Source organism: Sphaerodactylus townsendi, linkage group LG01 (assembly GCF_021028975.2).
Source record: "Sphaerodactylus townsendi isolate TG3544 linkage group LG01, MPM_Stown_v2.3, whole genome shotgun sequence".
Taxonomy (NCBI): domain Eukaryota; kingdom Metazoa; phylum Chordata; class Lepidosauria; order Squamata; family Sphaerodactylidae; genus Sphaerodactylus; species Sphaerodactylus townsendi.
The window spans coordinates 50,067,657-50,085,450 of NC_059425.1; the positions used below are offsets into that span (position 1 = coordinate 50,067,657).

A 17,794-nucleotide genomic window follows, 5' to 3' on the forward strand; every position below is an offset into this window, starting at 1 on the left:
AAAAATCTTCCACGTAACTCTACTGCAGCAAAGCAAAACTATTTGAGCGGATAAGCACAGAAACACATTAGCTGACACCACCACTACACCTCTTCCATTCAGGAGCACAAGGTAATTGTGATGAGAAGATGAAAAGGAGATGGGAGAACTGTCAGCCACTTTCCACCTAACATCAGAAGCACCATAAAGCTACCATAAATCCAAAAGAAACATTAATCTCTCGTATGCCCATTCAGTCAGAAGTGTTTGAGACCACATTACAGGCTGAGGTTATTTGGCCAGAAAGTCCCTTCAGAGCAGCAGCCAGAGGAGGTGCCTCACAACCTTAGTTTTTCACTGAGGAAAATGGGCATTCCAGTAGCCCCAGTTGCACCACCATAAGAGATTCTAGAGTACCTTCACTCACTAGAGCAATATGACACAAGGTACAAACAATCACAGACAAAAGCGCTAGAGAGATGGTGAAAGTGCATATTCTGGCTCTTGAAGAAGCTGCAAGAACTCAGGTTAGACGCAGAACCATGGATAGTTTCTTCTAGTATACAGTACACAAGTCCTGTGCTGGTGCAACAGCCACCCTCGCCAGCTTGTAGCTCTCAGAATCTGGCTTGCTTGCAACTAGCTCTGGCTTAATATTGCCAATGAAATAACACTTGCTTCATTGTGTCAAAATAAATTGCTCTGACTTCCTGCTGCCACAGTATTAACCCTTTGCTTGACATTGTCCAGCTAAGATACTACTGTCCTATTTACCCTCATGTTCAACTTTACTGTTTTACTGTTCTAGGCCAAGCCTAAGGAAGGTGAGGAGTTTTGGCCCCATGGATTATTGTCATGACTCAGAGAACAGCAACAGCAGCTTCTTTAGAGATATATTGTAGAGACACAGTAAAGCACAGTAAACACAGCTTGACCCACAGTAAAGGGAGCTCTGTAAACTGCTTCTTCTCCTGGGCTGCTTTTAGTTCTCGGTATCAGAGATTAAATAAATGAATGTGTGAGTATCCATCGAGGGAAAGTCATGATGACAACCCAGGTAATCCAGCACCATTAAACACAATACTACTGAGAGACCGATTCTCTCATCTCCCCTTCTGTCTTCTGATTTAAGGCTGGAAGTCAGAATGGGAGTCATTAAATCAGCCACTCACTGCAATGGAGTGCTATGCTGGCTGCATCTTGTGTATCCCTTTTTGCAAGGATCAGTTGAATGAAAGACCAGGGGTAGACAACTAACGTGCAGCCTCAGAATACTCTGATAACCTGATGGGGAATTGCGGCTTCGGTCCAATGGTTGTTCCGCACAGGACCAGCTATGGGTTTTTGAAAACTTCTTGTTTTTCATGGAAATTGACAAAGGGAAAGGGAAGACGGACAGGAATAGAAAGGGCTTTTGTGGAGTCCAGTTGTCAGGGCCAGTTGTATAGTGAACTACTGGCCCAATTGTACACAGTGAACTAAACAAAAAAATGGATTTTGATTGGTAAAGTAGGGAGGTGGAAATAAGGTCATTCCTAAAAGTTTTCTGTGAAACATATTCTCTGTGTCCTATATTACCCTACGTCTGAATAAAATAAGAGAGTGATAACAGTCGCTTTATGTAAGCAAGCCTAGAAATCGTGCTCAGATAAGCGCATTTGACCTAAATCTTGTAGTGCCCAGTTCCGACATATAACCCCACAAGTGTGAAATTCTATGTGCGATTTAGCAGCTTGAAGCTGCCAACTGACCCAGCTATAAAAGAGTTAGATAAGGATTAAAACCACGATATGATACAATTAGACATTCACCTCCTATTTATTTCCATATATTTCAGCATTTAACAGACCTGCATGATTTTTCACTTAAAATGTATGTTCGTGGTTGCCGAAGATGTATATGCGATGAGCTAAATTAAACCTCTGAATGTTTTGAATTAGACCCATATGAATGGACAGATTAGTTCTGAGGAAATGGTAAACAGGAGAAGCTTCTATAAAGCTCTTCTAGACATGCAAAGATAAAGGATGGTTCTACCATGCAGAATAATCAGATACAAAAAAATAGCTATTTAGAAGCAGCATACCTAAGAGTACTTTAATCAAACATTTAGGTTACCTGCCAAAAAGACCATGATCTCTTCAAAATGCAACGCGGATTAAAGTGTTATCTAACATAAGCAGGAAACTAACCTTGGAGTGGAAGTTTGAAATGTGCTCATCATAATTTTCATGTCTTTGGACAGAGAAACCAGCTTTTTCAACTAGATTGCAAAACTGGTTTAGAGTATTTCCCCTGCGAGGAGCAAATACCACTGCTTTCCCCTAGAAAATTAAAAAGAAAATGTACATTCATTTATACATACATACATACATACATACATACATACATAAAATAACTCTAATATAAAAATTAAAGACAATGTTTATTGTTTTGTTGCAAAAATATTTAGAACAGGAAACTGAATAGTTCAGAGTGTGTAGTTCCATGACTATGGAGATTCAGATATACAAGTTCACAAACTTTGGAAGAAAAAAAAGAGTTGGTTTTTATTACCCTGCTTTTCTCTACCTTTAAGGAGGCTCAAAGTGGCTTACAGTCATCTTCCTTCTCCTCCCCACAACAGACACCTTGTGAAATAGGTGGGGCTGAGAGAGTATTGTAACCAGACCCAAGGTCACCCAGCAGGCTTCAAGTGGAGGAGTGAGAAAACAAACCTGGTTATCTAGATTAGAGTCTACCACTGCTTGGCCGTTTCCGCACGAGCCAAAAAAGCCAGTACAAGGATGGTAAAAACAGCGTTATAGGTGGAGACTTTGCACAGCCATCACTGCAGAAACAATGCTGCAGCAATGCGGCAATGCTCCAGTGGGCCCTCAATAGTTTATTCAAAAATCACTCATCGAGCATGTCTTTTCAACAATGGCAATCTGCAGTTGGTGTCGTGGGAAGCGCCCACCAGGAATCGGTGCTGGAGAGCCCGCCTCCACAATGGCAGTCCACACTGGCCACTCCTGGTGCCAAACGCCCGTGACGTCTACCCTGGGGAAAAAAGAATGCCGTTTGCAAAGTTCAGCTGTGCAAAGCACCGGGTTCAGCCGATGCGCTTCCTGTCTACGGAGTGCCCACCATGCGAACGCTCCATTGCTGCAGCGTTGCCAATAACACTGACGGCACAATGCTGTAATTGGCTGTGCGGAAATGGCCTTAACCTGCTGGCTCTCCCTTAAATATTAGACATTTAGTATAACTTTTCCATGCAAAAATAGTTAGTTACACATATCAGGTACACCAAAAACTGCCATGTCCTAAAGAAATCCCCAATAGAAATGTTTTTAATGAATTTGGCCATCTAGTTGAATAGACTTTAGAATGGGCAGATTTGTATTTACATGCTATTTTTATATATATTGTTTTTCGTGTTTTATGAATGTTGGTAGCCACTCTGAGCTTGTAAGGAGATGGACTGCATATAAAATGAATGAAAATAAATAGATCAATCAATCAATCAATCAATATGTTTTCCCTGAGAATCATGGTGGAGCCACATATTGTCTGGTGAGCTTTTGCCATAATCTCAGGGTGAACACTGATCTCTCTAGGTCAGTTTTGCTGTTATCAGCTCTGCATGGCTTCAGGCAGCCAGAGTCACTCCTAATGCTTCTGGTATCAAAGATCTTTTACCGGGAGACACTGGATACCAAACCTGTAAACATTCTCCATACATAACATGTGCTCTAATAGCAAGTTACCACCATTTCTACAGATGAAGGTCCACCAAAAAAAAGGTCTATTATTAAATCAACCTGTGTTTGGTGGTGTTCTAGAATATATCCAGAAAAAGCTATATGAGACCTTTGCCAGATACGAGGCACAGGTACAGTTCAACAGCACTCTACCAGTAAATGGCTGTAGAAGTTACGTGGCAGTAGAAAAAAAAATCACTGTCACCTTCGTCCTAGTGGTATCATAAATACAAGGTTAATTCATGGGCAGTTAAACAGAAACAAACTGGTTCACTTAGGCTGTGGGATCATCTAGAGCCTAGGAGGCTATTCCAATAACCATGCAAGCCAGAAGCATGAACAACAAGGAAGCAAAATAATGATTTCTATCAAGTATTGAGGGGAAAATGCATTTAGTACTGTTGCGTTTCATGCATCACTTGTTGCAAGCTCCCACTTCACACGCATCATAGGGCACTCACTGTGTTTGGTCTTCTGGTTGCTTGTAATATATTTACACAATACACTTTTGGTGAATATTTCTGACCACATTTATATTATGCTTGGAAATTAGTTTTAAACTAGTTTGGAAGTTTCCACCAGGACTAGTTTGGAGGTTTCCACTCAGTATATCAGGAGGCTCATATATGTTGGGGCAATGTTCTCGGGTTGCTCTTAGACGATTGTGCTTAACATATGTGACATGTCTGGTTACGAGATTAGTGAGGATGCTGTATTGCAGATTTCAGTCTTCCTTATGCAAAGCGGTGGTTTCATTTCATGAATCTAATGAAATGGACTCTAGACCACAAAAGCTTATGAAATTAGTCTTTAAGGAACCATGAGGCTCCTTCCTTTTCCTCTCACTTAGAATTCCTTACATAGAAGCTTGACCTTTTAACTAATCTGGAGGAACCGGGTTTGATTCCCAGCTCTGCTGACTGAGCTGTGGAGGCTTATCTGGGGAATGCAGATTAGCCTGTACACTCCCACACACGCCAGCTGGGTGACCTTGGGCTAGTCACAGCTTCTCGGAGCTCTCTCAGCCCCACCTACCTCACAGGGTGTTTGTTGTGAGGGGGGAAGGGCAAGGAGATTGTAAGCCCCTTTGAGTCTCCTGCTTCTTCTTCTTCTACTTATATTTACATTCTAGAAATGTCTCCAGGGTTGTTGTTTTTTTTAGAAAAAATGTCTTTGACTAATAATAACATTCTCCCCTCAGCTCAGTCTGGAATGGGCTCAGCAAATGGAAATATTTTCCAAAAACAGTAGAATATGAACAAATGAAACTTATATTAAGATCTCTAGTCTGCCAAGGGCAGTGACTGGCTGTCCAAGGTCCAGGTGAAAGTCTTTCCCAATCTCCCACTACCTGGACTGAAGGTGCCAGGGGCTGAGTCCCTGCCTACCAAGAGACTGTTGCTATCCAGAACTGCGACCAACTACTCTGCCCCTTCCCCTCATTGTATATTATTTTATTGGTGGCAGATGGTAAATAATTTTAAGTTAGATTTAAATATTTTAGTTTTCTGTTGTGTTTGTGTGTGGGGGGAGTGATATTGTAAATGACTCAGAGTCCACATTGAGTGGAGAAAAGGGGGTTAAAAGTACCACAGTTTTTTAAAAAAAAACTTAGGGTCTTTTGCATTGAAAACAGATGTGGTATCACTGAACCATGGCACTGCCTCATCTAACATAGAATGGGTTCTACAATACCAGTTCTGAAATTCGGGAATCCTACCACACTCCTGATGATATTGTCAGGAGCTCAATGAGACTTCTGAGGCCAACCACAATTTCTCAACTCCACTCACCTGGCCTGGAAACACTGTTGGTTGCAGGAGAGAGAAAGAAAACACTTATATGTTCCCTGGGAACCCACCCTTCTTGGTGCATTGTATGCCATCATCAGACAAAGGGATGCCGGGAAATATAATTTTCTCAAGGTGCCATAATCCTATGGACTTGTCAGCACTGATTTCCAGTGCAATGTGCATTCTTAGGTGGCATGGTACTTGAGGTAATCCAAGAGTGCCCTCTGAAATATAGACTTGGCAAGTAACCTGTATAAATTCTACTAATTTCTAACATCCAGCAGAATTCTGCTGATGGAATTTAACTTCTGTGACTCCCCTTTGAGCAATATACTGAGCTCTATGAAATGCTGCTCATGGGAGTCAGGAGGCTCTTAAGAGCAGCGTGGGCATGTAAGTGAAGGCCTACAGTGGGAAAGGGAACTGGCAATAAAACACCCCTGTTCTTCTGACATATTATTTATATATTTTATTATTTACATTATTTATAGTCTACCTTTCTCACAATTAGTGGAAAGCCATGAAATTGGGAGCCTTCCTGACCTATTCAGTCAGGCTGTTCCACAGCATGGGGGTCACAATGGCAGTTGTTGATTTTGACCATTTGCAGGTTGGGACCATTTGCAGAAGCTCCTGCTGACATGAGGGGAGTTCTTATGATGAAGCCGTTGGGGAGAGGTGCTCTTGCAGATATGAGGGTCCAAGGCCATAAAGGGCTTTGTACATGATAGCTAATACCTTAAATTGATCCTGGTAACTGATGGATAGCCAGTGGAATGTCATCTGTCAGTGGAAGACTACCTTTGACTGTAACCTGGGATTCTAATCTATATTACTATTAGTACTGTAAGAGCAAAGCGGTTCTCAGATACAGCTACCCTCATGGGGGAATCTTGCAGAATTGGATATTACCTCTAAGAGATATCTCTGTCTAAAAAGGAATGGAAGCATTTTGCTCCATAAATAGCATCAGCCTACTGTTGCTGAGAAAGTCAGGACAATACACATTAGATCATCTACACTCAGACAAAAGGCAGTAATGCAAAGGGTGCTAAAAATGAATTTGATGGTAAAATCAGTTTGGGGAAAATACTAACATTAATTTTCTAGTAAGGAAGATGGCTAGAAACATATACAAGGACAATGCTGAAAAACTCAAAATGTTTGGAGACCTAGATGCAACTGTGTAATATGAATTAAGTATGAGTTTACAATACAATACAGCTAATGCGTTTTGGTTACATTTTTCAAGACATGGAAATAACAATTTGTGAAACATAGAGGCCAGCATCTCATTCAAGAAACATTAAGCAGAAAACCATCTCATCCCATTTTGGGTTTCACATCATGGTTGCTTAGAAAATGTAAGGAAGTACAAATGGTCCTGCCAGGAACCAGATGCCAGCTGAGCAAATCACACTGGAACTGCATTTCCAGTCATGTGTGTGGGACAAAATGGTTCAGAACCCAATGCAAGAATGGGAGAAGGACGTATAATACAAAAGTTCTGAAAGGGCTTACTGCACAGAGTTCAGTAGCCAGGGTAACAAATACTGGAATGCAGGGCATGTTGCAAGTGAGGTCCCATCTACAATCTATGTTTATATTGGTTCTCTTCCCAAAAAATCCTGGAAACTGTAGTATTGAGAAGTGTACCATGGCTTCCTTGAAAGGACTGTGAGAGAAGTGTTTCAGGTATTAATCATATACAGAGAAAAAAAATGAAGCCAAACTAAGAGGTGGCAAGGGAGCTGCATGAGGGATAGTTTCGCTGAGGTGAATTTGCTTGCAGTAGTCCCTCTTGTCTCCAATCTTACTGAAAGCAGCAGCATGCTAGTCTGGGCTCTTCAGTTTAGCCAGGTGAGCTGGATTCATGCCTATTCCAGCTATGGGAAGCAAGAAGCACTGCTGGCTGAGATTGTCAACGCCATCTTTCACAAAATGCACTCTTAAAAAAAATATGTTTCCAGCCCATCCTCTAAAAACCCACTCCTGTAACGCAAGACATGTTTATTATTAGCTCAAGTATTTCACGGTAAAGCAGATCATTCCTTAAGGGGTAAACTTTTTTTGAATATGTTTGATGTCCATGTGCTTCATAGTCTTTAAGCATTGTTGCTGGCCCTGAAACTTTAGGGATAGGAAAAATGTTTAAATGACAGGTTTGATTCAGGGCTGTGGTTCTTTTCCTTGCTCTCTTCCCCCAGCAGTCCTTCCCAACCTTGGTAAGGTTGATTCCCAAGGTTAAGGACTAAAGTGGAAGGACAAGAGTTTGTACTGAGGAGGGTAAGAGGTGACAGGTGACACCTTTCCTACTTCTTCCATCAATGAAGCTATCTTGATACCAGATGAAGAAGAATTGGGCTATTTCACCTTTGCCCTTTCAGTGCAATTGTCAGGCCTCAATCCTCAATCCCAAGTGGCTTTTATGCCACATGGGTTCCAGGCAGTGGTGGGATTCAGCAGGTTCGCACCACTTCGGCAGAACCGATTGTTAAAATGGTGCTTATAAACAACCAGTTGTTAAATTATTTGAATCCCACCACTGGTTCCAGGATTGGAAAGGACTGCTTCAGGGAAGGGATCAAAATCTGTATTCATCACACCATCTGCTGATGAACTAGCTATATCAAGTCCACTATATTGTTCATCTGCTGATGAACTGCTATATCAAGTCCACTATATTGTTTTAAATTTATATTGGTAATATTGCTTTTATTGATATCTAAATGTGTTATTCATATTATATTGTTGTAGCTATGAAATGCTTTTAAAAAGCTTAGAAATTGGTAAATAAATATATAAATTCTAGAATGTCTCACTGAATAAGCCCCAATAGGCTGCGGATCTTGCATATCACATACCCAGCTCTGGCATACACAAATGCAGAACTAGTTTCACAGATTTGTAGAATTTATTGTATACTATGGTCTGTAATTGTAAGTACTTGGCTTATTACATTTAAAAAGAGAGAGGGAGAAAGGAAAACAAAACAACCAGAGTTTTAGGCTATGGATCAGTCTAAGGGTTTTATCCATTTAATATAAGCAGCAGTGAAAGGAACACAAAAAATAGCACTTTACAATAAATAAATACACAATGACAAAGGTTACCATTGATGGGATTACAAATGACAGAAGCCAACATAAAAACTTTCAATATCAGAATTTTACTTTAATATGAAGACATTGTTATCAAAGGAAAATACTCAAGAAACGCTTTGATAAAAATAATCTTGCACTATCTTTGAAGCGGTTTCATTTATTTTACTACCCACTGTGTTCCTTATCAGAAGGCCAAGTATAAGAAGTTTCCTAGTTTATGATTAGGAAGGAATCTGATAGATTAGAAGACTCAATTGAAGTTGGACATAATAAGTATTAAAGTATTACATGACATTAATCCTGCCATTCCATTACTCTCTCAATCATTGTGCACAGACTAATTATTCTGAAGCCCGTGTTCAGGAGAAAATAGAAACATACTTACACTGGGCTGGAGTAATCTCTTTATTGCATCCACAAGGCTAGCTCTGTACTGGTCCAGAAACAGGCTGACATTGAGAAGAGAAGAGAATCCAGATTAAAAAGGGGTTTCAGTTCTAATGATACTAATGCAGATAAGTACAAGGCTAATTACATTTGTTTACACACTGCTGAAGGGGACATGGAGGTCTAAATTCATGTACTTGTTTAACAAACAAAGACCAAACTCTGAAGCATGTACCCATTTTTTAAAATCTCACATCTTTGCCAGAAATGTTTCTCTGTGTAACAAGAATGATTAGCTAGTGATTAGTGGCTTTTATTTAGATAGCTGGGATTTCAGAAATCAGGAGAAATGCTGTAACACAATGTAACACTAATATGCCGGCACAGTCTAAAACACAAACTCTCATGAAAGGGCTGTACTTCAGGTGGTCATTATGGCATACCTGCCCCCTCTGCTATTTCTGGTTCCCTGGTACAAGCTGGTAAGGGAAGGTGCAGTTGGGTATTAAGGTATGGATATTTGGGGTTGTACCCAGTCAGCTTTTTCATTCATTGTCACCCAGTTCTTTTTACTGCATCTGCTGATCTACACAGCTGTTGTATAGGCAAGTCCTTTGACCCCAGCATAGCCTTTTCTGTGTTTACAGAGAACCTCTTCCTTCTTTTATCACCAACAGAAAACTTGTTGGATCCAGCTCTTTGTCTCCTCTCACCTATCTTTCCTGGTGTGACTCACCTTTTAAAATGGGACACTATTCATTCAGTATTAAAACAAAAAAGTCAGTTGATGTGTCTGTAGGATAAGAAAGACCAAAAAAGGAAGTAATGGCTGTTGAAGAGAACACTGAGACCCCCTGTCTTTCAAGTAAGATTCCTGGACTCTATTGATTTCTGGACTCTATTGAGGCACTAGGACCAGGGACAAGCAGGGCCGGAGTGAGGGGAAACTGCACCCGGGGCTTGCGTGTGCCCTGTGTCCCGCACCTGCACTGGTGCACGCCCAGTGCATCACGCACCCCCTGCCCCTTGGCGCTACACCACTGGGGACAAGATATGTGCAGCTGTGCAGAATGTGGGAAAATCTGACCAAAACCGGCAGCAGGAAGGATAGAGAGAAGGCCCCCATATATTGTGTGTATACTTCTACATGTATGGAGGGGCAGCATGTAGAGAAGATATGCCAGTTGTGTACCTAAACTGTGTTATATTTTAATGGGTTTTAGCTGTATGTGTTTTAAAGTTATGTTGTGCACTGCCCAAAGCCCTCCGGGGGGTAGGGCGGTATATAAAACCCAATTTTTAAAAAGCAGATATGAGAAAACCACCACTCTCAGCTGAACCCCACATTCTTTATACCAAGGGTAGCCAAACTTGCTTAATATGAGAGCCACATAGAAAATACTTCAGATGTTTGAGAGCCACAGGACAAGAAAAAAATTTATTACTCAGATGTTTTTTATTGTTACATGAATAGTTTGTTACAAACCTTTCATAGAAATTTTAAGAAATACAAATATATAACAATTATTATTCATGTCTGTAGTTTTATTAATTTTTACTAACATTTAATGAGACTGCCAAAAATAAAGACAAAGGGAATGTTTAAAAACAAGTTTAAAAAATGATTGTTACTGGCTGTTACTGCTAATAGAAACAACATGAGTACCTTTGTTTAAAATTTGGCTGCATGAATTACCAGGGCTATGGGGCCTTGGGCACTTTTGTCTCTGACCCCCATGCCCAAGCTCTTGCTGCCCCTACCAGCCTCCTTATTCCCTAGCAAAGGGCAGCAATGCGTGCCAGGGACAAGAACGTGTACAGGATGAGACAGGCCAGGAGAGGGGGGACCCACTCCACCAACCAGCCTCCCCAGCTGCAAGCCACACATTATGTGGTAAAGAGCCATATGTGGCTCACGAGCCACAGTTTAGTCACCCCTCCTTTATACATTTATGCCATCATCTCTAAGCTGTTACATGCATCTCTACAGCATGGATACATTTTTATATTTTATAAGCTATTATGTCAAATCTTTTTATTTTGCATGTAATGTGGCAGCCAAGTATCGTAGCTTCATAGCCGGCGCTTCAGACATGATTTCCAGTTGTTCACTGTTCACCGTCATTTACAGTTTTGCACAGCTTCAATAAACAGCAAAGCTGTCATGCACTAAAACACATTTATTAGGCAGGAAATGTCCTTCCTTCCACACCATCAAATTTCCCTGAAAATGAGTGGAAGCAACTAGATCTCAAATGAACAATGTTGTTTCTCTAAACTCAACAAGCTCTTGCGCACATTCTTGGTGTGGTCTGTCATGCATACTTGGACAATATGCAGTTGATGCTGATTTCACCATGAGCTCTGAAAGGAATTCAGATGTGGGCTTGTAGGATTTGCGGGTGCCAGGCTTGAAGTAATACCTCCCTGTAAATGGATGGACTGATGCCTGAAATAAATGTATACCTGCCAACTATACAAAAATCAAAGAGACAGAGATATGTTTCTTGGGTAAAATCCAATTGATCCCCCCCCCAATTTATTTTTGCTTTTCAGATAGCCTTGTTTTTTAAAAAATGAGATACCATCAACTTTTCTTTTTATTTGCAATATCTTAGAAGCACAACCTCCTGTCTTATTGTACCGCAGCACCTTTGTATTCTTATGAATCTCTTCAGTTCTTGCTATCAGTCATGAAAGCACTTATGATCCCAAAATCTTGGGTGTCATGTGAAACCACATATTTAATGTACTGCTATGCACAACTGTTAATAAGAAACAAAATACTATTATGATTTTTCATGGATGGCAGCACCACTGGATGAGTGAGCAGATGCACTGAGAAAGAGGCTTAGAGGTAGGGCCAAGATCCCAACATTAGCCAGTAGTGGCCTTTTGGTAATGCTGATTGACCTGGCATAAAAGAGCCACTGAGCCAGTCTGAAAGGCATCAGGCAAAGCAACAGCCCCTGACCCTCCACACAGGTTCTGGTGAGTCTTTATGGCCTACTGGAGCTGCAGAGAGTAGGGTAAACTAGAGCCCGCCATAAGCAAAATGGGAAAGAAATGAAGCACCTTGTTAATCAGAAGGCAACTTCTTTGCCCATTCAAATGGTTAGAATTTGATTGATCATTGAGTTTTATGTTTTTATAGTTGTTAATATTTAAATATATGGATATTTTGTTATACTTTGGTTGTGGCTGCCCTGAGCCCTTTTTGGAATAGGCAGCATAGAAATTTAAACAAACAAACAAATGAATGAATAGTATAATGTAATGTAATGTAACCACAGTTCAGCTCAGTTAGGGTTTGGATGCGTGTCAAACAAATCTAATGTCTTTCCCATATTTGCTCTATTTTCACGTGAGCATGTGGACTTGCCCTAAAGGTTAGCCTTCCTTTCACTCTTCTCTGTATTTTTTCACTGATGCCTTTAAATAAACAGCATTTTCTTAATCTCTATAGTTATGTTGCCTTACACTTGTACAAAAATGGACTGTTTGGGATCCCCCCCCCCCACCTTTACATGATTTTTAATTGTCAAAACTTTACTCATTCCAAGTGGTTAACTAATGACCAGATATTTCAGCTTGCCTCTTATTTCATAATTGAACTGATATATTACATTGAGGCATGTAGCAATACACACTACTAATGCATTCTCCACTCCTGCACACAAGATGTTTAAAAGACTGAATACAAGTAAACCGATGATTTATGAGTATAAACATGGCACTGTTCTTTGTAATCAAGTGCATTTTAAGCTGAATCTCAGTGTGAGTTTGGCATATGTTTATGAATGGAACTTGTTTTCTTGTAAATGGAATTAAGTAGTGCTACTGGTTTGCTATTCAGGGAATCAGATAATGCCACTTTCACTAGAAATTTATTTTATTTAATGTTTGAACTGAAATTTCTGTTTTGTTTTTATTCCAGATTTTCATAAATAACAATGTTTTGGATAATATTATTAAGTGCATGTTCCTAACCAATTAAATTTGTTATGATTACATTATTCTTGTTGAACCCAACAGAACATATTACAATTATTACCTCTCAAATAAAACTATAAACCTTCCGAACTAAAGCATAATCTGATGTAAGTCTTCATGGGACACAATATGTATGTGGCCCATCAATCCACACAGAAAATTATAACAGAAAATTATTTTATATTAAGTGAAGAAACAGGGACATACCCTTGCATTTTACCATGGGGTGACACAAATCACAGTAATTTGTGTATTAATATTACCAGTACTGTAAATGGCTGTAAATGAAAAAATGATTTGTTTTGTCTATGTAAATCCTGCAAGTGAATGTTTATTTAACTTATGCTTAATTCTTTTGTCTTCTAATGAAACAATAGTTTCAAAAATATCCACATGCCCACGGATTTACCCAAAAGATGAGAAGAATATTAGGCAAACATAATAATGAAAAAAATACCCGACTCAGAGCTTGCTCCCTGCTACTCTGTACAGTACAAATAGGATAACACAGTGTGAGTATTAGGAATATAAGAAATGGCATGGCCAGGTTGTTTTGATATTTGTGCGAAGAACAAATTTAACTCTAAATCTCTTGGCAAGACCTTGCTTCACCCACATAATCTGGAGAACATCCATATGCGAGCCTAGTCTAAGCCTCCCAGAAGACTGCTGCCCTCCCGCTCATGTCCGCCAGCACTCTGATCTGACTTTCATACTTAATCTGATCTAATCCTGTCCAGCATTAACTTCATCTGTGCAATGAAACCTGGAGTATCCATTCTAATATTTGGTGAGGAAGGCATTTACTAAATTACTTGCTGAAATCATATGGTGTTGTTTAGCTCCTTATTTTAATCAGATGATGCATCTCTGAGGCACATTATCAGCGATTAGTTAGAAACCCGTGTCTGTCCTTTTTGGGAACAAAGAAGTTTTCAGGAAGGAAATGCAATGGAAAATGGAGCCCTGACACACTCATGGTTAACTTATAAAGCAAGAAAGGAATGAACAAAGAAGTATGTCTTCAAAAGTGTTAAACAAAATCAGACATTTTCCACTAACTCCACTAACTCAAGCATTTTTTTCTTAAAAGCAATGAAAGTGTGTATAGCTCACAAAAAGTCAGTTTAACATCTTATAACATAATTGGTAGTTTATTGCTTCCTTTAATAATTCAGATTTCAGAAGACTTTTGGATTGAAAAACCCCACAGAATTTTTTTTTCTAAACCAGGCCTGTATAACAATAAAATATGTTGTTTCTTTGCCTGTAAGCTATCCATATCCTGATCTGGTATACAAAAATATACTTCAAAATCTCACAAAACTATTGTGCAATTTTTGAGTTATTTTTTAAGTCTCGTACTCTAAAATCACCATGCTGTATACAACTGGGCAAGTCAGCAAAATTAAAAATGTTATTTATACCAGTAGCCAAGTCTACTGAGCTTCTTAAATATACACACCAGTACTTCATTCTGTAACTTGTCAGTCACTCAAAGGTATGTTTCCCCCTTCAATTCATTTTTTATTACAATTAATTTACTATTAATTCAAACATCTGAATGTCACTTGGAGTATGCATATTATTACTTTGTTTGGCATATTTAAGAAACTGAGGGAAAAAATCCCCCAAAGATTTACGGGGGAGCACAAAATATATATCCTCTTATATCAATAGTCAGATCTTTCCTAAGAAGTAAGCTAATTGAGCTGTTTGTGTTGATAAACTCCCTTTTCTCCAGACTGTTCCTCACTGAGCCATAATTATTTGCAATTTGCCTAAGTCGTCCATTTACTGATACGTCAAGCATGAAACAGAGGCAATTCCAGAAAATGGAAATGCTTCTCAAAATCAATCTTTGGGAAATAATGTGGTAGAAGTTACTGTGTGATAGAAGACTACCTTATAACTGTCACATGGAGATGAATATTAATTTGTTGAGGTTAAGGTGGCTTTGTGCTTCATTTGTTGACTTTGCTTAGCCATCAGCCAGCAGCACAGCACAATTACTGCAGCAAAGCTATTTTTCCCCCTAACATGAGTTTTATGATTTTTATGTACTTACCAGTCAGCACACATAACAATGTCAAAATGTCCTTCCAGTTGAGAGACATCTGTCTCATTATCCCATCGTAAAACGCTAGAGACAGGAAAAAAAGATTTTTAAAATTAGATGGGATGTTTTCAGCTTTTGCATTTCTTTCTTTTTTAAGACAAGCATTTACACTTTCTCAGTATAGGATGTGAAGGTTTTTCCCCATAAAAAAGTACAGTGAGGTAATTATAAAAAGAATAAATAAAGACATAATTCAAAGTGAGCATAAAACATTTACTTTGAAGTTTAGGTCTTGAAGCAACTGAATTCTATCATTATAGAGAAAAAGGCAGCTGTTGCAGTGATTCTGTCAGAAGTACTTCATAAGACAGGACTACAGATCTTGGTCCTTTACACCTGTACATTAAGTGAATACGAATAGAATGAAATCAGCCTGTGGCCTCCTGTACTGGATATTGTAACATACATTCACAATCTAAAAAATAATTCCTTCCTGGCTCTCAGTTGCATCTGGCAGGCAAACCAGTTAAATTTTTCAGTGATGAAGTGACTATTTGCTTTGCTTTGAAGGAAAAGGGATAAGTTGAAAGAATGCCCATGCTTCTGTGCCAATCATTTTGCCTTCAATAATTTTAAAAATACACCTATCCCAAGTGATACTATTTAATTATAAGATGTAAAACAATACCATCTCCCCCAAAGAGACAACTTTTTACTATTTTTTTTTAAATCTATAAATATTTTATAAAAAATAGTAATAATGACAGATGCAGATTTCTAAATTTCTTTTTCCTATGTGGTCTGCTGTGGGTGTTTTTTTTTTACTCCCCTTATCAAAGTAGGTAACTTTTCCTCCAGTCATAGGGATGGGCTTTGAAAGGGGCAAGAGTGTATTTCTCAGTTTATATGTGTTCATTTCAGTGTTCTTTGCATCTTGACCAGAAAATGCATTCATTCCGGAGTGGCAAGAGAACTACTCCTGGTTAACAGTCTTCTGCATTCTTATCATGCTTGTTGTTTACTTATTCTCACTGGGAAGAAAAAATGTTCTTATTGTTGAGAAATGTGGAGAGAAAATGGTTTTCTTCACTAGTTCTTGGAAAAGCCAGTGCTGTACCAACACTCATACATACACATACGTAACTGTATAGAAGTACGTGACATAATGTGGGGGAAGAAATCTGACTGCCCCTTGATGCTTACAGTTGTGTCGAATATCTAACTTACCAAATAAAACAGAACTCATTTACCAATTTACCCTCCTGGAAAGTATTGTGCCAATTCAAGGGAGAAAAACAGTAGGTTAATTTAATCACCTCACCACCCCCAACACACAACACTTTCACCCCATTTAAACTATAAATGGGGTGCAAATTTTAGAAACCTAAGTGGCTTCGCAAACTGGCACTTTCAGTGCTCAGCATGCGTCCACTAGTGGAAAGTGACAAAGGAGAGTTCTCACTCTCAGCTGCTGGCTGCCTGCTGGTTACTGGCGGCTTTTTCAACCCTGTTTCCGTGGAAACTTAAGTTACAATAGTGAAAATTAGGTAAAGGTAAGTTGGTGGCATTGTTGGCTCTTATTTGATTTTTTTAAGAGTCCTGAAACAGCAATGGCAGCTGGCAGTTGAGTTGCTGGCTGCAAGGCCATCTCTACTCCTTCAGTCCATAGAAAGAGATCTTATGAAGACAAATAAGAATCTTAAAATATTATTTTCTGTCAATTTACTTTGGAAGGCATGATTCTTTGCTTTCACCCAAACAAAATAGGTCAAACTATGTGGAATGAATTCCTGGTACCATCAACAGCCTTTTGAATGCTTCTTAATTGTACTCTTTCCTGCCTAAAAAGTGTAGAAATCGAAACATTCTGAGGAAAAAAACCCAAATATGGTACTACAAAACCATAATCAGAAATACTAGTCCATTATTTTCTAGTACCTCGATCTACATTTTCTGACAATCCAAAACTTTACCAGTATATTCAATTCCCCTGATAAAGGATCATCTATTCTATGGCTCAAAATAATTTTGTTGACTTTACAAAAATCTACTTCTGTTTCTTCTACAGACAGTTCTTGCTCCGTACCCTTCCCTAGCTGGAAAACAAAGTTCTTCTACTCTAGCTATGGAAAAGTAATTCAAATACTCATTCTAATGTCCAGAAACAGTAAACTCTAAGTATTTCTTCACTAGTTCTTGGAAAAACCAATGCTGTACAAGTTCTGCTATTTAATTTTAAACCATCCCAACCAGCAACATTCTAGGCCAAAGTGGCTACAATGAATAAGACAAGTTTCAAAAATGAAGATCCTAACCTAAGGATTTGTTTCATTTTATTTGTGGCCTTTTCTGTTTTGGAGACTTGTAGCAGGCAACAAAGTTAACATATACCTATTTTATATCTGCCATCTATTTTATATCTAGTTGAAATGAAGAGCTTGCTGTTTTAATTAATAATATAAGCCTTCAGCATAGAAGATTTAAGGAAGTCTTCCTGGTGGCAGTTCTCATGGTATAAGGTAAATTTCATCTGTACATGGGAAAGCTAATATGTATGATAGCTGATAATATCAAACTTTCTTTTGGACATATTATCATTCCATGTGAAAGGAGCTTCTTTTTATGCAAGGCTGCATTCAAAAGTGGTTGCGCCCACCCTCTGTCTATAGCGGTACTGTCTATCCTTGGAAAACTGAGGACATCATGAAGATGAACAGCTGGGTAAACAACTTC

General features: G+C 39.0%; 1 protein-coding gene across 3 annotated transcripts in view; it reads right to left on the minus strand.

The window, feature by feature from the left end:
* CAMKMT (calmodulin-lysine N-methyltransferase) overlaps window positions 1-17,794 on the minus strand; it is a 323,624-nt gene that overhangs the window by 9,569 nt on the left and 296,261 nt on the right. For 2 of the 3 annotated variants that reach the window (XM_048482876.1, XM_048482886.1), the window contains 3 exons: window positions 15,071-15,145; window positions 9,008-9,071; window positions 2,172-2,303 (listed from right to left, as the gene is read on the minus strand). In XM_048482876.1, the coding sequence (XP_048338833.1) occupies window positions 2,172-2,303; window positions 9,008-9,071; window positions 15,071-15,145 (271 nt within the window). Of the gene's footprint in view, window positions 1-2,171; window positions 2,304-2,938; window positions 3,022-9,007; window positions 9,072-15,070; window positions 15,146-17,794 lie in introns of all 3 variants that reach the window. The other variant, XR_007243344.1, reaches the window with a different exon arrangement.